At 39.7% G+C, this 24,409-nt stretch overlaps 1 protein-coding gene across 1 annotated transcript; it reads left to right on the top strand.

Moving 5' to 3' along the window:
• The first annotated feature begins 4,722 nt into the window (after window positions 1-4,722).
• LOC100568242 (TRPM8 channel-associated factor homolog) lies at window positions 4,723-23,037 on the top strand. Its single transcript, XM_062983315.1, has 8 exons — window positions 4,723-8,218; window positions 11,067-11,708; window positions 13,914-14,908; window positions 18,197-18,291; window positions 20,259-20,472; window positions 20,682-20,921; window positions 21,189-21,526; window positions 22,554-23,037. The coding sequence occupies exons 1-8, from the start codon at window positions 7,602-7,604 to the stop codon at window positions 22,788-22,790; spliced, it is 3,378 nt and encodes a 1,125-aa protein (XP_062839385.1). The 5' UTR covers window positions 4,723-7,601; the 3' UTR covers window positions 22,791-23,037.
• Window positions 23,038-24,409: the final 1,372 nt, after the last annotated feature.

Raw genomic sequence — 24,409 nt, 5'->3', positions numbered from 1 at the left:
ATAAGACAGTGTCTTATATTAATTTTTGCTCCCAAAGATGCACTAGGTCTTATTTTCAGAGGATGTCTTATTTTTCCACAAATAAGAATTCACACTTATGGTTGAATTGTTTAAAAATGAAAATGTATTATCTACTGTACAGTAGTTGTCATCACAAACCAGCATAACCGAACTGTGAATCCTTTCAAGAATTTCTGTATTATATTTTATGGCTATACTGTTTTTAAATTACTGTTTTAAATTTCTGTTTGTATGTAAATTTATGTTGTTGTTGGGCTTGTCCCTGTGTAAGCTGCCCTGAGTCCCTTCTGGGAGATGGAGGTGGGATACAAGAAAAGTTATTATTACAGTAGAGTCTCACTTATCCAACGTTCTGGATTATCCAACCCATTTTTGTAGTCAATGTTTTCAATACATCGTGATATTTTGGTGCTAAATTTGTAAATACAGTAATTACTACATAGCATTACTGCGCATTGAACTACTTTTTCTGTCAAATTTATTGTCTAACATGTTTTGGTACTTCATTCATAAAATCATAACCTAATTTGATGTTCATAAACTTTTCCTTAATCCCTCCTTATTATCCAACATGTTCTCTTATCCAACATTCTGCCGGCCCGTTTATGTTGGATAAGTGAGACTCTACTGTATATTGCTACTATTTCTTGTAACTACCTTTATTTCCATGTACAACAATCTATGGTATGTACATTTACCGATCCTGCATGCTTCCAAACAAAAACTTTGCTAGGTCTTACTTTCAGGGGAGGCCTTATATTTAGCAATTCAGCAAAACCTCTACTAGGTCTTATTTTCTGGGGATGTCTTATTTTCAGGAAAACAGGGTAGGAGTATAATGTCTCAATTGGGGAAAGTCAGTCTTACTTTACAAACTGGAACACGGAGCAATGGAATGAAATGGCAGGAGAAGAGATTCCACCTAAACATTAGAAATAACTTCCTGGCAATGAAACCTATTCAGCAGTGTGATGGGACGTTTTGCTACTACTGCTATAGCTTTTTAAAATGTTAATAATGCCATATGGTTTCATCTGCAGTAAACTGATCGAATAGCTACTTTGCACTCCTTTCCTTTTAAGGCTATGTAAACAAATGACCTACTTGTGATTTCATCAACAACCTTCCTTCCAGCCATATATAAGATGCTCCAAACCGACCGTCCAGCATCCTTTTTCCAAGGGATCGTAACCCGTTTGGAAGGTGAGTCTCTGAAACCGGTAAGCTTTTTACTTACTGCTTTTTTCCTTATCGATAATTAGTTTGATTGGTTAAACTGTTTAGTATAAGATAGAGAACCTAAAAGTATCCAAACCCATCTGCGCTTGGAAGCTAAGAAGGGTCAGTCCTGGTTAGTTCTTGGATGGGAAGCCACTAATAAATATTAAGTTTCTTTGGGTGCACCTAGATCAGGTATGGGCAAACTCCGGCCCTCCAGGTGTTTTGGACTTCAACTGGAGTTGAAGTCCAAAACACCTGGAGGGCCGGAGTTTGCCCATGCCTGACCTAGACTATAAATTTAATGCAATTTGGCAACACTTTCACCGGCAACGTTCAGTGCTATGCAATCCTAGGATTTGTAGTTTGCTGAGACACCCTTTACTCAGAGAAGGTTAAAGACCGTGTTAAACTACAACTCCCACGATCCCATTGCATTGAGCCATGGTGTCAAGCTGCACTAATTCTACGTCTTCTGGTGCTTCCTTTACGAAGCAAACTTTATGAAATTCATGACGTTCCCAGCTGTTAAAGAAATCCGATGAAACGAATTTTCCACTTTATTAGAGAGTTCCAACATACTCACCCTGTCTGACAAAAATGAGAATCCATCCTTCGGCTGTGTCTAAAATAATTTAACTCTTGAGATACTCTTCCAAGGAGTTTTATTAAAAACTCCAACTGAAACCACCCAGTTCTTTACTTAATGCAGAAGGTGTTATTTTTAGGTACAAGGAGTAAATCTGATCCTTGTCTAGAGTGAAGATGGACAATGGCGACAGAGGCAGCAAAGAATAAAAAATCAGAAAGAATTCCGAAAGATGTTTTCTCCTCTATTTAGAAATCCCAGGAAATATCCTCATGAACCTCAAAAGGTTTTATTTATGGCATATTCTTAATTTATGAGCCTTAGGAAGGAAGATGTCATAGTTTGTTGTGTGTTTTCCGGGCTGTATGGCCATGTTCCAGACGCATTCTCTCCTGATGTTTCACCCACATCTATGGCAGGCATCCTCAGAGGTTGTGAGATATATACAGTAGAGTCTCACTTATCCAACGTTCTGGATTATCCAACGCATTTTTGTAGTCAATGCTTTCAATATATCGTGGTATTTTGGTGCTAAATTCATAAATACAGTAATTACTACATAGCATTACTGCGTATTGAACTACTTTTTCTGCCAGATTTGTTGTCTAACATGATGTTTTGGTGCTTAATTTGTAAAATCATAACCTAATTTGATGTTTAATAGGCTTCTCCTTAATCTCTCCTTATTATCCAACATATTTGCTTATCCAACATTCTGCCGGCCCGTTTATGTTGGATAAGTGAGACTCTACTGTGTGTGTGTGTGTGTGTGTGTGTGTGTGTGTGTATATATATATATATATATATATATATATATATATATATATTCAGAGGTTGTGAGATATATATATACCTCACAAACTCTGAGGATGCCTGCCATAGATGTGGGTGAACCGTCAGGAGAGAATGCTTCTAGAACATGGACATACAGCCCAGGAAACACACAACAACCCTGTGATTCCGGCCATGAAAGTCTTTGACAACATGATGTGATAGCTTCCTAATTCCAATTTTTGAGTCATTGTCCCTTTTCTTCCAATTGGTGCTTTCTACTTGAGTAAGTACGATAGGTAATCATAACGCTCTGAGAAACTGAGTATGGAGCATCCTAAAGCAAGGTTTTGATGCAATCTGTCTTATTCTATTACCAATAGTAATAGAATAATAGAAACCTAGAGTTGGAAGAAACTTCGTGGGCCATTCAGTCCAACCCCATTCTGCCAAGAAGCAGGAAAATCACATTCAAAGCACCCCCGACCGATGGCCATTCAACCTCTGTTTCAAAGCCTCCAAAGAAGGAGCCTCCACCACATGCTGGGGCAGAGAGTTCCACTGCTGAACAGTGAGGAAGTTCTTCCTTATGTTCACGCGGAATCTCCTTTCTTGTCGTATGAAGCTATTATTCCGTGTCCTAGTCTCCAGGGCAGCAGAAAACAAGCCTGCTCCCTCCTCCCTATGACTTCCACTCACCTCTCCATTCACAGCCCTCATCATGTCTCTTCTCAGCCTTCTCTTCTGCAGGCTAAACATGCCCAGCTCTTTAGCCGCTCCTCATAGGGCTTGTTCTGCAGAACCTTGCTCATTTGAGTCGCCCTCCTCTGGACACAGCTTGTCAACGTCTCCCTTCAATTGTGGTGCACAGAATTGAAACTAGTATTCCAGGTTTTATTTATGGCATATTTTTAACTTATGAGCCTTAGGGAGCCTCAGGGGGTTGGACTGGACGGCCCATGAGGTCTCTTCCAACTTTTTTTTTCTATGATTCTATGAAAATGTAATAGTTTCCTTTTTCCTATTTTTGTGTCATTGTCCCTTTTCTTCCAATTGGAGCTTTATACTTGAGTAAATACAATAGATTATCATAATTCTCTGAGAAACTGAGTTTGGAGCAGCCTAAAGCAAGGTTTTGCTGAAGTCTGTCTTTAGGGAGCTCACCTAAAGAAAAGTGCTTTGAGTCCAATTGTGTTTATTCCCACTGACACCTACCTAAGGTACATCTACACCAGTGGTTCTCATCCTGTGGGTCCCCAGATGTTTTGGCTTCAACTCCCGGAAATCCGAGCAGCTGGTAAACTGGCTGGGATTTCTGGGAGTTGTAGGCAAAAACACCTGGGGACCCACCGGTTGAGAACCACTGATTTACACTGTAGATTTAATGTAGTTCGACCCCACTTTACAGAGCCCTAGGTATTTTTCAAGTGTAGGCGAACAGAATTTTGGTGCACCCCCTCCCCAAACCAATCACTGAAAAATAAAAGTGTTGGATAAGTGAAAATGTTTGATAATGAGGTGTTAAGGAAAAGCCTATTAAACATCAAATTACATTAAGATTTTACAAATTAAGCACTAAAACATCATGTTTTACAACAAATCAACAGAAAAAGCAGTTCAATACTTTGTGGAGACAGGAGGTGCCTTGATGGCGCCCCCAACAAGATGGCACCACAGGCAACTGCCTAGTTGGCCTGGTGGTTGAACCGCCTCTGCCACTTTACCTGCCAATGGCTCAATGCTGTGGTTAATGAGAGTTGTACTTTCACAAGATCTTGAGCCTTCTCTGCCGAATGAATCTGGTGCCTGACCAAAAGACAACTTCCATTATTCCATAGCCTGGAATCAGGGCAGTTAATGTAGTGTCAAGTTGCATTATTTCTACAGTTTCTATCAAGCATGGGCAAACTTGGACCCTCCAGGTGTTTTGGACTTCATCTCCCACAATTGTTGGAGTTGAAGTCCAAAACACCTGGAGGGCTGAAGTTTGCCCTTGTGTGTTGTAGATGCGCCCTATCGTGTGGTTCAACGGCCACTCCCAGGCAGGCTGGAAAACCGAGATAATAAGGATTGGAGGCACATGGTTCCCACCCCATGCACAGCTGCGGCTGACAGATGTTGGGCAGCCATCTGTCTTTCTCATCATTACTTTGGCCGCCGTACGATTTGACTCCATCCTCTTCCTTTTTCCTTTAAAGCTAATAGGAAGAAGACTAGAAGAACTTGAAGGAGCACAGAGGACGTAAAGCAGGAGAAAAGGGTGAATTTCTCCAAGATGATTGAAAGAAGAGTGACATCTCACAACTTAGCACCTTAAGTATTTTCTGTTGTTGTTGCCTCCACAACAACTCTTTCTCTTCTTTTAAGGGAATTATTTGTATGGCTTTTGAAGCTATGGCTATTTCAAACAATGGCTTTTTATTTAACAACGATACTGTATATAGTTTGCTAGGGTTGTCCTATTGGGTGAAGGATGATCCTCTTCTCTAATTAGTCAATTAGTTAGTAAGTTCATTTGTTTGTTTAGAGTTACGTATCTTTAATGTTGTCATATCCTATACTTCTCATTTCCTTCCACCATTTCAGGTCAATCGCTTTCTCATATAAACTCTCTAAAAGTGTTCGTTTATACATTTCTGTCATGTTTCCATATTTCTAACACTTTTTTCTGGGACTGTATTTTTATATCTTTTGTTAGGTTACTTGTAAACATTCCATACCTTCCCTTGCCTTTATTTCCTTCATTTTCTATCCTAATCCATGTTTCTTTCTTGTTGCTACTAATTTCCAATAATGATTTTATTTGAAATGCCTCACAGTAAAATTCCAAGTTTGGTAATCCCCATCCTATTTCCTCCTGGGTATGTGTAGGAAAGTCTGTTTGGTATTCTAGATATCTTTTTTTCAAAAGTCCAATCTTGTATAGTTTTGTTCCATATCCTAAATGAATTGATTGATTTCCTTGGAAGGAGTTGAAATAAATACATTAGGTTGGGAGTTTAAATATTTTACCTGCTTCTATTTTGCCTAGCATGATTAGATTCTTATTTTTCTGCCCTTTTTAGCCTTTAGGACTTTCTACAATACTTACTTATACTGTAATTTCTTTCTGCCATTTTATCTATATTTTTCATATTGTTGTTACGCCTAGATATTTTATTTTTTTCGTACCCATGCCCATTTGTCATTTTATTTATTTATTTATTTCTGATTGGTTTACATCAAAATACATAATTTCAGAATTTTTTATGTTGACTTCCAATCCTGAATTTATTTTGAAATCTTTAAGGACAATTTTTAATTCTCTTATTGCAATAACACGATTAGTTAGAATCATCATTATATCATCTGCATACAAGTTTACCTTTATTTCCTCTTGCCCTATCTTATATCCCTATATTCTTATGTTATTTCTGATTCTATTTCTATACATAACAGAAATGGGAGTGGTGACAGTGGACATGCCTGCTTGACTCCCTTTTGAATAGGAAATTGCTCTGATATTCTGACTATTGCCATTCCGTTCCTGTATAGCTCCTTGATTGTGTTTATATATGTATCTCCTAGTCCATCCTCTAGGAATTTTCTAGGTCCTCTAGGTAATTCTCTGGTACACTTCTGCTGGAAGTTACCATGAAGTCATTCTGGAGGACCTAGCAAATTACTAGAGGGGATACTTCTCTAAATCTTTTCCAGGTCCTCCAGGATGACGCAAAAGTAACTTTCATTACAGTTGATCATTTCAATAGTGGTTGAAATTATCAATGTTTTCCTCTGTCCGTAATAAGCTGAGGAGTGTATCCCCTGAGGATACAGGAGTTGTACCATCCTGTAAGGTTGACATTTCACTGATGCACACACACACACACACACACACACATATATATATAGTAGAGTCTCACTTATCCAACATAAACGGGCCGGCAGAATGTTGGATAAGCAAAAATGTTGGATAATAAGGAGGGATTAGGGAAAAGCTTATTAAACATCTAATTATGTTATGATTTTACAAATTAAGCACCAAAACATGTTTTACAAGAAGTCTGCCATTTGTTTTGGATAGTGGCTGCTGCCACTTGGATAGTGTTGGCCCGCTGCACATTGTTGCCTAGTGAAACAGCTGTGGATCCAGGCAGAAGGCAGACTGCGTTGTATAATACAGAACATTGGATAAGCAGAGGTTGGATAAGGCAAATTCTACTGTATTATTAATAATTTTAAAATATATATTAATAAGAGAAAAATGGGGAGAACAGGGAAGGAGAAGAGGAGAAGGATGAAAAATTGGAGGAGGAAGAGAAGAATACAAGAAGGAGAAAGGTCAGGGGGGAAAAGGAGAAGAGGAGGAAAATTACAAGGAGGAAAGGGGAGGATGAGAATAAGAAATGGAAGGAAGGAAAGAAGGAAAGAATAGAGGGATGAGAAAAAAGGGGAAGAGGGCACCCAGCTCTTTCCTTGATGCAGAAGATGTTATTTTTAGGCACGAGAAGTAAATCTGTTCCTTGTCAAGAAGACTGAATATGCTCCCTTAAGAGGAATGTTTCTTCCTCTATTTGGAAATCCCAGGAAATATTCTCACGAACCTCAAAAGGTTTTATTTGTGGCATATTCTTAATTCATGAGCCTTAGAAGGTAAGATGTCATCGTTTGCTAATTCCTATTTTTGAGTCATTGTCCCTTTTCTTCCAATTGGTGCTTTATACTTAAGTAAATACGAAGGAATGGAAGGAAGAAAAGAAGGGAAGAATAGGAGGATGAGAAAAAAGGGGAAGAGGGCATTAGCAGAAGATAAGGACGTGCCTCTTCCTCCTCCTTACTTGCTACTACCTGACAGTACAATTTCACTTTGCCTCTGAGACAATGTTTAAATCTGACTCCTTTCATGAACAACAGATGCATAAATATGGTTGGCATGCAGGATGGCAGAATTAAGTGGCTGTCAGAATTCAATTGTTTCATGTTGATCTCTCTCTTTTAGATCCATTAGTATAAGACTTTTCCAATGGATCCCCAAACGTCTTATGCATCTCTAGTGAACGGCATTGAGTCTCTGGATGTAACAGGAGATTTTAGTCCCTGTCAGCTCCTGCTCACCGGAGACCGGGCTTTCCCGGTGCTTGTTGATTCGAAGGATGAAGTCCTCATTGCTGCGTCTCAGTACGGAGATGGGCGCATGGTGGTCTTCGCCCATGAAGCAATGCTGACCCTTCCCCAGCTTTTACCATTGATTAAAAATGCTCTGGAGTGGATGAAGCCATCCCTCACAGCACAAGTGTGGGTCGAGGAAAGCCTGTCTGGCCTCTCTGAGATGCTCCTTAGCAATGGGTTTCAAGTTAATACTGGAGCACCCGTTGGAGACTCTCTAGGGATCTACTGCTTGGAAGCCTACAATGACGAACAGGCGAAGGGTCTGGTACGGTTTGTCCGAAGAGGTGGGGGTCTGCTGATCGGAGGACAGGCCTGGAATTGGTCATATAAACATGGCAAGGAGAACGTTCTGGTGGAATTCCCTGGCAACCGGGTGACCAGTGTGGCTGGTGTTTATTTCACTGCCGATGTGGGAGAGAATGGGATCTTTCCCGTACCCACGGAAATGCCAAGGGTCCCCCGGATTGACGAGTAAGTATTTCTTTTTATCTGCCTTATTTCTGTGTTGTTGTTGTTAGCTTCCAGTATGTAAGAGCATGTTCTTTGTCTGAAAATGTATATAAGGCATGAGTCCACAGCTTGATCTAGCTCTGGTTTGCTTTTTGGAACACATTCCACTTCCAGAGACTCAGCTGAAATAATAAACCGGACTTTTTGGTCTCTCAGAAGGATCTCTCTTGGTGTTATCTCCCTTCATCTACAACAGATGCACTGAAATATTTTAAATCATATAAAAAGAGAGAAAAGGAGGAGAAGGAAAATATAGTACTGTTTCCATATGTCTCAGGGTTCAACAGAAACTCAGTCAAAAGTGGTGATAAAAATTTGGAAATGTTGTCAGGAATGCCCAGAAAATAATCTGCAAAAACAGAACTTTATTTAGTTTTTGTTTTTTTGGGGGTTGTTTTTTTTGGGGGGGGGGTTGATATCCCTAGGAATGACAGCAATAAAGAAGGACATCTCCACCAATTTCCTAAACACCTTTGCCCTGAAGAATAGGAGGCACATATAAATTAAAAACACAAGAAAGTATAAACCAGGATTTTAGAAATGTAGGGTGGCTCCAATACGTGCAAATAAAAGAGTATTTCAATATGGATAATAAAGAGGTTTTTGAAGACAGAGAATCATTTTGGGACAAAATAATACAATCTGAAACCAAAATTATAACCAAATGATATAAAAAATTATTGGAGTGGTCAACCGAAGAAGAACTAATTAAAGAGTGCATGATCAAGTGGGCAGAGAATATAGGGAAACCAATAAGAATAGAAGAATGGGAGAAAGCGTGGGATTAAAATTAACCTATTCGGCAGACCTCAAAAAAAACTGGATAATAACTTTGTATAGATGGAACCTGACCCCACAAAAATTATTGAAATATTACAAAAAGGTTTCGAACCAATGCTGGAAATGCGGAAAGCATGAAGGCACCTATTTCCATTGCTGGTGGACATGTGAGAAGGCCAAAGAAGTTTGGAGAGAAGTACAAGGAATACAAAAGATGTTACTGATTAAGATCGATCTGGAACCTAAATTTTTTCTACTTGGCATGTTCGACATAGAAAAAGATAAAAATAAAGAAATTCTGTTCAATTATCTGATCGCGGCAGCGAGAATGACATACGCCAAAAGTTGGAGGGGAAAAAATAGACCAGATATAAAAACATGGCTCTGCAAAGAACTCAGGCAGGGGGGAATCTTTTGAAATCCCACTGCTGCCACCAATTGCAAAGAAGAGATGTTGAAATTTATATTATTATATATTTTATATCCGCTACCACCAATATAATGATGTTTATTTTAAAACGCTTCCACCAAATTATAGAGGTTTTATAATGCTGCCACCAAATGCTAAGGGGATTATCAACTCTTGCCACCACTATTAGAAGATTTAGCCACTGGCTTCTTGGAGAGGAGACTTTTAAAATTTTATTTTTCTTCTTTCTTGTTTGCTTTTGATGGTAAAATAGATGACAGAAGCTGAGATGTTAAAAAGAACAATATCATGTTTATTGAGGCACAAGCTTAATGGTTACAATAACTTTTCTTCTTCGAGGCACTTTGACTAACACTTGCAATAACAGAATGAGGTGATTCAAACTTCCTAAAAGGTCACTTCTTTCTCCACTGCTTTAACCTGCAGTCACCCTGTGAATTTCAATCACAGACTATCTGTTCCTTATCTGGAAACAGACTACCTTAAAATAAGCCACCAAACTTATTTTAAAATTGACTCAAAAATCAAACATTTGAGCCAACCAGAATCAGTCTCTGCGGTACTTCATAAAGGCACCGACCGACTCTAAAATCAACCTTCCCCGTGGTTCTCTGACCACAGACTGAGTTTCCCTCCAAATTCTACTCTCTCTTCAGCTAAACGCAATTGGCTCTGCCCCCTTCTCCATGGCAACCACTCATGAGTGCAGAGTAACTGAAATACTGACTCTTTTAAAAAACACAGTTAAACATGACTTTTAAAACGCAGTTAAACATGACATCTGTAAACTAAAATTCATACTTCTTCACAGGCTCAATAAAATTTTAGAAATTATGAACTTAGATAAGTTAACATATCTGTTATCAAATACACAAGGAAAACCCAGAAAACAAACAGACTGGGAACCAATCAAGATTTATTTTAAAAAGGAAAATTACAAAATAATGATATAAGGTAGTCTTAGATAGATAGATAGATAGATAGATAGATAGATAGATAGATAGGAAAGAATAAATTATACAAACAAGCGCATCAAATACACCAAGAGAATATCACAAAAACACAACACAATAGATGGAAGTCAATTGTATTTATTTGTTTTACATATAAGTTGGAGTCTTTTAAGTATTTTGTCCTGTTTTTGAATTATTTTGATTTTGTTGTATTCCGTTTTTGTATTTTTCGGCATTAATGATGGTTCTGGTGCACGCTAGGAGCTCAGAAAGCAATTCCTCAGCCTTGTTCAGAACTCCCTCCTTTCAGCACGTTTCAGCTCCATTTCGAGAACAAAAGGCAATGAATGACGGACGGAAGCAGGCAAACATCATCTGTTGGGCTCTGTGCCACTTCGTCCTTGAAATGGATCTAAAGTGGCCTACAACTGGGGAAATGCTCCATGTGATGAGGTCCTAGGAGGGGGTCAAGGGATCCCCCTCCTTAACTGCTGATACCAGGCAGAACGATTTCATTTTGTCTCAGAAACAATTAATATCCACTCTGTTTATAAATATGTGAAACAAAAATGTGGTTGAGAGGCAGGTTGATAGAATTCAATGGCTTTCAGAAATCAATATCTTCATGTTGATCTCTCTCTTTCAGAGCCACAAGTACACTGATCTTTCCAAATCATCCCCAAGACTTTTACGCATCTCTAGTGAAAGACATCCAGTCTCTGGATGTAACAGGAGATTTTAGACCCTGTCAGCTCCTGCTCACCGGAGACCGGGCTTTCCCGGTACTTCTTGATTCGAAGGATGAAGTCCTCATTGCTGCGTCCCAGTACAGAGATGGGCGCATGGTGGTCTTTGCCCATGAAGCAATGCTGACCCTTCCCCAGCTTTTACCATTGATTAAAAATGCTCTGGAGTGGATGAAGCCTTCCTCCACAGCACAAGTGTGGGTCGAGGAAAGCCTGTCTGGCCTCTCTGAGATGCTCCTTAGCAATGGGTTTCAAGTTAATACTGGAGCACCCGTTGGAGACGCTCTAGGGATCTACTGCTTGGAAGCCTACAGTGACGAACAGGCGGAGGATCTGATATGGTTTGTCCGAAGAGGTGGGGGTCTGCTGATCGGAGGACAGGCCTGGAATTGGTCATCTAAACATGGCAAGGAGAACGTTCTGATGGAATTCCCTGGCAACCAGGTGACCAGTGTGGCTGGTGTTTATTTCACTGGCAATATGGGAGAAAATGGGATCTTTCCCGTACCCCCGGAAATGCCAAGGGTCCCCCTGATCACTGAGTAAGTATTCCTCTTTATCTGCCTTATTTCTGTGTTCTTATCGTGTGTCTCCAGTTTCTGTTGTGCGACTATAGTTTGTTTCTGTCATTTGTCGTGGTTGAAGGGCAATCGTATCTCAGAGATTTCTTTGCAAGGTTTCTTCAGAGTGATTTGGACTTTGCCTCTGAGAATGAGAATGCGCCTATGACGTGCCTATGGTCACCCAATGGGCTCTCATGCCCTTGTTCAAACCACAGTACCATGTTACTATTATTTACTTATTTACAGTATTTATATTCCGCCCTTCTTTCTCACCCCAAAGGGGACTCAGGGCAGATCACATTATGTACATATAGGGCAAACATTCAATGCCCATAAACACATCGAACCGAGACAGAGACAGACAGACGCAGAGGCAATTTAACCTTTCTCCTGAGGGGATGTTTGATTCTGGCCATAGGGGGAGCAGCTGCTTCATCATCCACTCTGACGGCACTTCCTCATTCCAAGTCGTAAATTAGTTAAACTTGCCTCCCCACTTTTATAAGTGGTACCTTATTTCCTACTTGATAGCTGCAACTATCTTTCAGGTTGCTAGGTCAGCAACGAGCAGGGGCTATTTTTTTATTTTTAATTGACGGTTGCTCACCCCGCCACGGGCTGGCCTTGAACTCATGACCTCATGGTCAGAGTGATTTATTGCAGCAAGCTGCTCTCCAGCCTGCACCACAGCCTGGCCTGGCTATACCTTCCTATATAATATTGCTTCCTTTGGTCTTTAGTCTTTAGTATGACAAACAAAGATAACCCAAACAAAGATAACCCAAAAATCAAGGTGGTTGATTAAAACATAACCTGAGATCATTTATTTTTTAACCCCAAGGAAATAGTTTTATTTTCAGTCAGAAGTATAGTGAGTGGTGGAGCCGAAAGCAAAACTTTGGTAGTGCCTGTTTCTGTTCTAGTATCGATGCATAAAGGCACATCATTATTTGGAAATATGATCTTCCCTTTCCTCCCCTTTATGAAATCGTCTGGTCCAATGGAGTGCCAAATACGTATATTATAACAGTGGTTCTCAACCTGTAGCTCCTCAGATGTTTTGGCCGTCAACTCCCAGAATAACTGGTAAACTGGCTGGGATTTCTGGGAGTTGTAAGCCAAAACACCTGGGGACCCACAGGTTGAGAACCACTGTATTAGAGCATTAAATGTGTAATGTAGTGGGAAAGAAATAGTTTAAGATGTCAGTGTTGGTTGAAGTAATTAAATCTCCCAATACTTTCCTTGCAACTATTAGTCCTTTGATAAATAGCGCAGTGCAATTTTTTTTTTACCTTGAAATTGTGCAGTGGATTTGGGAACGGCTTTAGACCTTGCCTTTGGATGATGTGTCTCATATTGGAATGTATTTTAATTATGTTTTATGTATGTTTTAATTTTTATAGTTGTATTTTATGTGTGTGTTTTATGCCCAAGGCACTGTAGAAGTTTGCAAGCCGCCTTGAGCCCCCCTTGGAGTAGAGAAAGGTGGGATATAAATATGGTAAAAAAATAAATAAATAAGGACTTTCTGTATATATTTCAGATTTTAATATTAATGTCAAAAATACGTAGTATGATTTCACATAGGATTTGTGCTACATTAGAACAGTACAACCAAATATCACTTAAGTAAGAAAAATTAAATAACCAAAAATAAAATAAGGTGTAAACACTAAACTAATCTGGGAATCTGCTATTGCAACAGTTTCACGTCAACCATTTTCACGTCATCCGTAAAATAGATGAGATGGGATTTGGCCCGGGCTGTGGCGCAGGCTGGTGAGCAGCCAGCCAGCTGCAACAAATTACTCTGATCAAGAGGTCATGGGTTCGAGGCCAGCTCGGAGCCTATGTTTGTCTTGTCTTTATTCTATGTTAAAGGCATTGAATGTTTGCCTTATATGTGCAATGTGATCCGCCCTGAGTCCCCTTCGGGGTGAGAAGGGCGGAATATAAATACTGTAAATAAATAAATAAATAAAATTTGCTCTTTAATAACGAACAGCATTTCTACTTCCTACACACAGGTCATGTTAAAGGTCTTAGACACAAGCTTAGCATAGGAAAAGACTGTTCCAATGAAAGCTTCTTTCCTTCTGGGTCTTGATACACACACCTTAATAGGAGCACAATGTCTAGATGAAGGGCATTAATACTACTCTTCATCTCTTGTTTCAACAGGTCTGGGTTAGACATCCAAAGAGACTTAAATTCCCTTCTCAATGGAGTGACTCAGTTTGACATGTACGATAAGATCCCTTCTCCCCTGCTCATCCACGGGAATTTGGCATTTCCAGTTGCCGTATCCGATTCTGATGAGACGTTCATCGGAGCCGCATACTATGGCAGGGGACGCGTTGTAGTTGCCTCCCATGAAGGGCTATTGAATACCGATTCAATGCAGACATTTTTGCTCAATGCCATTCGGTGGCTTATGGCTGGGAAAGGAGGAAAGGTTGGAGTTGGAAGTGATTTCTATGGGGTTCATTCTATGTTACTCCAAGCCATGATCCCTTGTGAACTCACCAGTCTTCAGGAAGGCCTCAGCGTATACTGTTGCTCAGCCTATAGCGATGACGAGATGGAAAATATCCACGAATTTGTCTCTGAAGGAGGTGGTCTCCTCATCGGGGCTCAGGCTTGGTCTTGGACTTACAGCCATCCCAACAGCAGTGCCATTGCCCAGTTTCCAGGAAACAAGATCCTGAACAAGTTTGGAATAGGAATCGTTGGGAAAGCAATTGATTACTCTAATGAAATCTTCCCAGCAAAACAGCCTGGAGACGAATCTTTGAATTATAACTTTCGAAAAATGCTCTCCCATTTCAAGGAACAGGTTGAGAACGATCAACCTCTACATCCGCCGTATTCTCTGTGGTGTAAGAAACTGGCACAAGATTCGGCCGCATTCCTACAAATCCCAGCTGCCAAATCCTCTGTTTTCTCCTCAGTTCACAAGCATATGGTGGAACTGGTCCAGCACTGTGGGATTCCCGACATCGATGCAAACAACCCAATCGATTCCAACTCAGACAAAGCTGTTTTATTCTACTTGTCTTGGGATCTCTATAACGCGGTGCCCGAATTCCAGAGTTTAGTCCCCAGCCTGAATCAACATTTCACAAAACACTTTCCTGTAGAAACCCAAACCATGTGGATCAATGCAACTAATAATGGTGAGAAGTTTGTTTGGAATCCAGATCCTTGTGTTTATTGGGTCTTTTGGCGTAATCCTTTGGATGCCCAGGTATTAATTGAGATATATGACTAAGAATAGCCCTCCTTGAATAGAGTTGCCTTAAGCCAGGGGTTGTGAAGTGCATCCCATGAGTAATATTTGCCTTCCATGGGCTTTAATGTTTCGTGGGGATGACCCCCCTATTTTACCCCGAAATTGTAGAGCATTTGGCTGGGGAGGGGTAAAAACATGCCCTGAGAGAGCATTTTGGGACAGTGATTTATAACTTGGGAGGAGTGCTGTCTCCCAAGGTCTACTGGGAGGAGTAATTTGACATCTATCCCTCCCGTAAGTGTATGTTGGCAGGAAGGTGTGGGGAAATTGACAGTTATTGTTAGCATGCCTTAAATCAGAGGCACAAATCCTGACTCTCGCCAACAATCAAACTACAACTCCCAGCACTGCACACCATTGGGTATTTTGATTAAGGATGTTGGGACTTGGAAACCAACATTTGAACAGTCATGTGGTTTCTACTTCCACTTAGGGCCCTTCCAGACAGTCCCTATATCCCAGGATCTGATCCCAGGCTTTCTGTTTATCCCAGATTATCTGGGAATGGGGATTCATATAACCCAATTTAATGCAGAAAACCTGGGATCAGATCCTAGGACAGTGATGGCCAACCTATGACATGCGTGGCAGCACTGACACACCTAGCCATTTTTGCTGACACGCTGCCGCCTGCAGATTGATTGGATGACTATGTCTTTTGTGACCAAATTTGGTGTGATTTGGTCCAGTGATTTTGTTGTTTATTCCATGGAAATTATGCACATTACATTTATATATATATATATATATATATATATATATATATATATATACACACATATACATATACATATACACACACACACACACATATATATATACATACACACACACTAGCTGTGCCCGGCCACGCATTGCTGTGGCAAAGTATGGTGGTATGGGAAATCAGGTAATCTGTATTTTATAGGCAGTGTGGAAGAGGCCTAAGCGAGGCCTAACTCTGCCTGTCCCCTGGGCTGAGTGGGTTGCTAGAAGACCAAGTGGGCGGAGCTTAGCCTTCTAACTGGCAGCAATTGGATGAAAGCAATTATTCCTCTCCCTCTAATTAGGACTTTATTTTTTCTTTTCTTTTTGTTGTATGAACGTAGAGGCATGGATGAGGGGTTGTGCTGCCAAGTTTAGTGTTTCTGGGATGTGTAGTTTTGTTGTTTTGTCGTAGGCCGAAATTTCATTACATATATATATATATATATATATATATATATATATATAATTCTATTATTATTCTATTATTATTTTATTATTATTGTAGTATATTATCATATTATTACTATTATATTATTCATTATTCATGACTACATTGAAACTAGAATAGAGAGAAATCAGCGTGGAAACTGCAAGAGGTACCATAGATCCTTGTACATGGAAATAAGGGTAGTAAATAGTTTTTGATTTATTAAATACAGTTATATATTACAATTATACATTTTTGTTATTTAAACTATACATATTGCGAAATTATGGGGGTTTTTTTTCTCAGAGTGACACACTACCCAAAGTCATGCTAGGATTTTTGGTGAATTTTGACACACCAAGCGCAAAAGCTCGCCCATCATTGTCCTAGGATATAGGGCCTGTCTCGAAGGGCCCTCCGATGCTTAGCAGGGTTCTTCTCCAATACATATCTGTAATGAGTGGATTTAATGAAACTGTATGATTCGAGTATGATTGAGACCTATATAAGGCTAAAGACAGCATTCTGGGAATGAAGCCTGGAAAACTGCAAAGGAAGTGAAGAATTCATGAACTGCTGAACTGTGATAGAAAGGTACTGATGAGAACAGCTGCCATTGCTGGCCTGTTGAACTGAGGTTGAAAACAACATGTTTGCATGGCCAGAGACAATTATTCTTTAAGTTAAGGACATCAAACAATTGTTCTTTACTTAAGGAAGAAAAATAAATCTGTCCAGAAAATTATGAAGTAAGCAAGTGTGTAGAATGCTTAATTACGACTGAAGCTCCTTCAGACAAGGGGGAATCTAATTACTACTGCCACCAAATTGTAAAGGATCTTAATTAATGCCTGCCAATCTATAAAGGGCTAATTAGTATGAATGCCACCTATTTGGGAAGATGCAACCACCAAACGCCTCAGGGACTTTTTCCTTCTTTTTATTCACTCTAGATGGTAGCGTACTTGGTTCAGAATATATATATAAACAAGTTCATTCAGGCACAGAGCTTAGTGGTTACAGTATTGTTTCTCATGTAGAGGTTTTCTTATTAACGGTTACAATTCCAGAATAAGATGAATCAACTCTCTAAAATATTACTTCTTTTACCTAAGGTAGTTAAACCTTATTCCTCTTCCACTTTTATACCACAGTCACCCCTGTGATAAGCTATCACAGACTCTCTGTTCCCTACCAGGACACAGATTATGCCAAATAAGTCACCAAACATATTTTAAACTGACTCAAAATGACCAATTGAGTCTCCCTTGATCCTCTCAACCAGGATCAATCTTCCCTGTGCCTCATCAGAGCACAGACTGGCTCTCCTTTTTTTAAACTCTGCACTTCTTCAGCAAAACGGCAGTTGGCTCCGCCCACTTCTCCATGGCAATCGAGTGCTGAGATGCAGTAACTGCAATTCTTACCCTTTTAAAACACAAAACTACAATTAAACATAACATTTGTATATTAAAATTTGTACTTAATTACAGCAAGTTTTAGCTGAAGAGCAGGTTGTCAGTCATTTACAACTTCAACAACAGCAGAAATGCTATATAAGAGACCTTCTTACTTTCCAATATTGTGGCAGACTGCAGGAATGCATGGTCTGTACACCTGCCTCTTTCTCCAAGGGACAGAGAAAGTTGGTGTATTAGCCGAATGCCAGATTTGCAGGGACCACGATCTTTCCTCATGTGGCTCTCTTCTCCAGGAGCAGGAAGAAGGGATAGTAATGTATGCATTTAGAGTGAATGTGTATGTAATATCCCCTTTGTTTGTGTAACCAATGTAGCTATATAGTCTGTGACTATCTTATCTAATGCAACCTGTCTCACTGAGGGTCAAAAAGTATTCATGACATATCCCTCCATCATAAAAACTGTGTTAAAGCAATTTTGGAAAAGTCTCATCCTCCAAGAAGAAGTCAGATTTGACATCTGCCATAGAGTCCTGCACCTATTGCTATACTGCAAATTATTTCTGCTGGTCTTACAGGAAAGGAAGCATGGAGAAGCACTGGCATGTACGTTCCTCCAGCCAAGACTGCCACCGTGGTCTTTTCATCAACTGTCCTTGATGCTAATTTGCAGGTGAAGTTACTAAACAATGTGTTGCATAAATGTAAAACCAATCAAGACATGATGCCTTGGCTTAAATTCTAGAGTACCGTAATGTTGTGATTTTATTGCATCCCCTGCAAAAATACAACTCAGGGATCACACAACTCATGTTCTCATGAAGAACTTCAATTGCAGAGAAGCCTTGGCTTTAGATTACTTCTGTTACCTTTTAGACATCTAATATCTTATATTGTTGCAGGCTGAGCACATTGGGTATATTTTCTAAAACTAAAGTTTGAATGGAAGAACAGTATAATGAGCATATTTATAAATCATAAAATATGAAAGTTGTAAAGTATAAAGGTCTACGTATTGCAAAATGTTGCTGAAAGTCATAAAAACTCATTGATTCCATGGAAGAAACCAACCAAACTATAAACAGCGATAGCCTTGCATGATTGATTTACGATTCTAGTTGTAAAGGCTTATGACTACCAGATAACGGATGCAATGTGATAGTAGGCAGCCACCAACCATTAATTCTCAAGTATTATATTACAAATGAAAGATCAATGAAATCAATTGATCTGATTGTAAGAGAGTAGATGTTTATATCAAGAAATTAACAATCTTCACATTATTAGAAACTAGTAAGATCAGTCTCTGATTAAATAGTTGTAGGTTGGGAGGGATATTAAACATTCAACAGATGCTAAATTGATTGAAATCAGCCTCCCTAGCTCTTTATAATAGCTTATATAATAGCTCTTTAGTATAGCTCATGTGCTGATAGCGAAGTTCCTCGCTGATAAGACCCAGACCACGCAGCTAAGAGAAAATCCCAGCTAAGTAGACTAGAACTGTAATCTAACTAGATAATTGCTAATTGTGTGCATATGCAAAACAAAAACTGCAATAAGTTGTAATGCCTATGGAAGATACTTATCTTCCCTGGATGCCTATGTGTTTCCTCTGTGGTTAGCATATTGGTTATCTGCAATGTACCATGAGGAATGTAATGTGCCTAGATACTGAAAAGCCTATATTTCTCCTCAAGGGGAACATATATTTCCATATCTCTTATCCTATATACCAGGCATGGGCAAATGTCAGCCCTCCAGGTGTTTTGGACTTCAACTCCCACAATTCCTAACAGCAACTCCCTCCTAACAGTGGGAGTTGAAGTCCAAAACACCTGGAGGGTGGAAGTTGTCGGGGGTGGGGGGGTTAATTAGTTCAGAATCACCCTGATTTATTGGTGAGTCAGGCCTCTCACCAATCCATTTTCCGTCAGACTTCTTAAGCATCCAGCTAATCAGCACGGACAAACGACACCATAGTCGTAATTCAGCTGATCACAGCGATTCCAAGGCTTTATTATACTGTATATACAAACTATATACAGTTACAAAGTCCATCGCTCATAGGACCCATGCAAGGCAAAGTATGTCCTCTCTCTTTGCCAATCGTCAGCGAAGCTCTTCTGTCGGCAAAGACCACATTCCATAGCAGAATGATGAACGTCCTGTCCGCCCTCTGAGACCGGAAGGCTTAACCTATTGGCTAGGCAGGCTATCATTCAAGCTGGCCTGCTATTATCCGGTGTGCTGCTGGAAAGCATGCCGGAATACACAGTTGCAAAAACTCAGCAGCAAAACACTTGATTCAACATTTCACCCTTACACTAAAATACAACTACAGAAGTTTGCCCATGCCTGGTATATAATAACATAGTCTAAAAGGATAATATTCTCTGATATAAATAGCGTAAGATTCCTATACTTAGGAGTGCTTGAAAGTGGACTACAGTATTCTTGATATCTCTACCAGCTTGTTCTATACTGTGGTTCCCTGCAACCCAGGCAACAAGGAGATAATGATAGCAACCTTCATCGGACAACAGATGGCAAAGAATCCAATCCATCAGCCTAATGAGATCAAGGGGAGGAACTGTTTCAGTATCACCAGACTCCTAAATCCGGTATCCCTTTTTACAGGTGCAGATTGGTTGCCATTCTGATGATCTGAGTAATGCCGATCAGCTGCAACGTCCTCCAGTGATGGTCAGACGATTTCAGGTTAAAAATGCAAGAGTGGAAGTCTCCAGCCTGTGGGGAGGCCTCTTGTACATCATCGTGCCGGAGAACTCTTCCTTGGGCTCTATATCTATCACCATAGAAGACGCCACTGCAGCTCCTTACTTCAGGCATGGTGAGCAAATCCCCTCTCTCTACAAAAACCACGTCACTGTGGGATATTTTGTAAACTTAGTAATGTATTTGGATAGAGGTGGCTAATAGACTTATGCACAGATCCATTTTAGCCGTTTTACTTTGGCCAAACCAGCTTCTTTTGCTCTACTGGGCTGTTCGTTCAATGTAGTCTTAACACATGTTTCCTTTCTCAAAATGTTGGATCAGGTGAAACCAGTGTCTATGCCTGGCAGAATGACATACGTCACTATGCTTCTCCCTGGGCTGAGCTAGAAACTGAGAACATCATCTTGACGGTGCCCTCAGATGATGCGCGCAAAATAGACGATCCTGAGAACTTGCTCACCACCTGGGCCCAGATGATGAATGCCATCACAGAGTTGGCAGCCATTCCTCCTGTATTTCCCAGACCAGAAAGAATTGTGACCGATGTTCAAATAGCAGCTGGTAAGTAGAAGCCACTTCATATCATACGCGTATCAGTGAGAACTGTCAAATACAGTACAGCTCCCATATCTGTAGGGAAAATATTCTGATATTTTAAGTTGGATCTTGAAGGGTAAGTTTTATCCAGATCTGTCATGGATGGGATTCATTCAGCTCGTCCTCAATAAGTCTCCTCCCAAACTCTTCAACCCTGTTCCATTTGTACACCTCTCATTTTACAGTTACTACTTCAGTCTCTCTCTAACTTTACTTATGTTCTTCCTATAGGTTGGATGCATTCTGGTTATCCGGTTATGTCTAACATAGGGGCAATGCAGAGTATTGTGGACATGAACACTATCCAAACCGAAGGGTGCTGGGGTCCAATCCATGAGTTGGGTCACAACCAGCAGCAAAGTGGGTGGGAATTCCCTCCCCATACCACTGAAGCCACGTGCAACCTCTGGTCTGTTTACGTCAATGAGACGGTCCTGAACATCCCCAGGGACAAAGCTCATTCAGATCTCCAACCAGACCTGAGAAAGCAGAGAATTGAAGACTATCTCCAAAAGGGAGCTCAGCTGAAGGACTTTGAAGTATTCACTGCGCTGGAACCCTATTTACAGGTAACGGGGAGCATGAGTTTGAGATACTTATCTAGAGACAAGGCCCATGGAACTTAGTGGGAGACTTATTCCCAAAGCAACTGTAAACATCTAATCTAGGTGTCCCCAACACAGAAGATCCATGCATTTGTTATGCCCATATTTTGCATTTCCAAGAATCTCAATATCACCAAAACAACAATATTTCCCACCTGTGGATGATCTCAATATCCTAAAGGCATCATATCTGGTCTGATCTTGGAAGACAAGCAGGGTCAGCTTTTAAAGCAGGGGTCATCAAACTTTTTAAGTGGAGGGCTGGTTCAAGGTTCCTCAGACTGTTGGGGAGCCAGACTATGATGAAATACTGTAATCCAAAATTAGGCTCGTTGTTGTTGTGTGCCTTCAAGTCATTTCAGACTTAAGTCAACCCTAAGTCTAAAGTTTAGGACAGGGGTCAGGTAAACAACCTTGGAGGGTTGCATCCGGACCACGGGCCTTAGTTTGGGAACCCTATTTTAAAGACTATATACCATGGAAAATAATTTAATAATTGACTCACTATCCAAGCCAATAAGTACTATGACCTGATAAAATTTATAATGAGCTTCAGACTGGGAAAAACTGGGGATGTAAATAGTTGTTTTTTTTTCTTCAGGCTATAACATTTAATTCATGACGGCAAGAACAAATAATTTTACTGTTCCTTTTCTTGTTGCAATAAAGCCATTGACAACTGCATTGTTTTGAAAATCAATGGTTTTCTGGGTGAAAAACAAAGTTTATTTTTATAGGGCAGAAGTCCTGAACTGTGAAGATTCTCATTTAAGATTCTCTCCCAATGCTGCAGATGTAAATAGTTATTGATGCAGCTTCGTGTTTATCCCTGGTTTAATTTATTAGGGTGGGTGTGTTTATGCGTTACCTTCAAGTTACCTGCTGGCATCAATTTCTGCTTGCATGGGGTCTTCACAGGCAAGGAGTACTCAGAGGTGGTTCACCACTGCTTTGAAGAACTTAGCTAATGAGATATATACTTTTTCCCCAGCTCCAGGAGGCATTTGGATGGGACGCCTACAAACGCATCTTTGCCGAGTACCAAAGAATGACCAATATCCCCAGTGACAACAAATCCAAGATGAATCTGTGGGCAGAAACATTTTCTCAAACAGTGCACAAAAACCTCGCCCCTTTCTTTAAAGTCTGGGGGTGGCCGATTGAGGATGAAGTCTCTTGGAAGCTCGCCAATGCTTTCCCTCCCTGGGAAGAGGATCCAATGAAGTAGGGTCAAAAGGAGAGATACCAGAGAAGGATCCTCTGTTTTTAATGGATTTACATGCCTACCAACTCTCCCAACATTCCTGATTAATCCTCTGCATTCCCACTTTTCATGTACTTTTGAAACGTCCCAGTTTATTTCTCCTTTTCCCCCTTTGTCCTAAGTCTATTTCAATTGCTGCAAATTGAGGAGATCAGCACATATCCTAACTACGAGGGCTATCCAGAAAGTAGGTTATGTTTTGGATTTTAAAAAGGACAAAGTATAGGATAAATCATTTACCATATGCAGCTGGGAGACACATTCCAAGACTACAATCTCATGCAATCCCTATTGAAATTTAGGCACGTTTCATATAGATAAATCAGTTTGAAAAATACTGCCCCAATAAATTTGCCGCCTCTCTCCTCCGTTTCCAATAATGGGGGCGTGGCTGGCAGCGCAGCATTTTAGCTACGCAGCAGGAAGAGAGAAGGGAGAAGAGCTGAGGACACAAGCGGGGAATTTACTGGAGCAGTACTTTTCAAACTGATTTATCTATATGAAACATGCCTAAATTTCAATGGGGATTACATGAGATTGTAGTCTTGGAATGTGTCTTTCAGCTGCATATGGTAAATGATTTATCCTATACTTTGTCCTTTTTAAAATCCAAAACGTAACCTACTTTCTGGATAGCCCTCGTATATTGTATATGCTGAGGATACACTATGTAACATGATTTTTCCCCCCTGGGTTATAATGTTACTTCCTAATTGCTTCTATCATAAAACATGAACAAAGTTTATTAAACTGCAAAAACTGTGTTTTTGCAGGACATCCCACAGCACATTTTGCTATGGTTTTGCAATTAATATCTCATCGAGTCTCAACCAATTCAACATAGTTTGTGGCAACAACAAAAATGAATTTTCTGGAGAAGAACAACTACTTTCGAAATGCAATAGAGTCTCACTTATCTAACGTAAACCGGCCGGCAGAACGTTGGATAAGCGAATATGTTGGATAATAAGGAAAGATTAAGGAAAAGCCTATTAAACATCAAATTAGTTTATGATTTTACAAATTAAGCACCAAAACATCATGTTATACAACAAATTTGACAGAAAAAGTAGTTCAATACACAGTAATGCTATGTAGTAATTACTGTATTTACGAATTTAGCACCAAAATATCACAATATATTGAAAACATTGATTACAAAAATGCGTTGGATAATCCAGAATGTTGGATAAGCGAATGTTGGATAAGTAAGACTCTACTGTACATGTAATAATAATAAATACAGGAAAATAATACATGTAATAATAAATAGAGTAAAATAATAAATGCAGTAATAATAATAAGATCAGAGTGAAATAATAAATGTATTATTAATAATAATAAAAATAGAGTAAAATAAACGTAATAGTAGCAACAATAATAGAGAAAAATAATAAATGTAATAATACCAATAATAATAGAGAAAATATTAAATGTACCATATATTACTGTATTTACAAATTTAGCACCAAAATATCACAATATATTGAAAACATTGATTACAAAAATGTGTTGAATAATCCAGAACGTTGGATAAGCGAGTGTTGGATAAGTGAGACTCTACTGTAAGTACCGAATAATTA

This window comes from Anolis carolinensis, chromosome 5, assembly GCF_035594765.1.
Source record: "Anolis carolinensis isolate JA03-04 chromosome 5, rAnoCar3.1.pri, whole genome shotgun sequence".
Lineage (NCBI taxonomy): Eukaryota > Metazoa > Chordata > Lepidosauria > Squamata > Dactyloidae > Anolis > Anolis carolinensis.
This window is presented reverse-complemented; position numbering and strand designations above follow the sequence as displayed.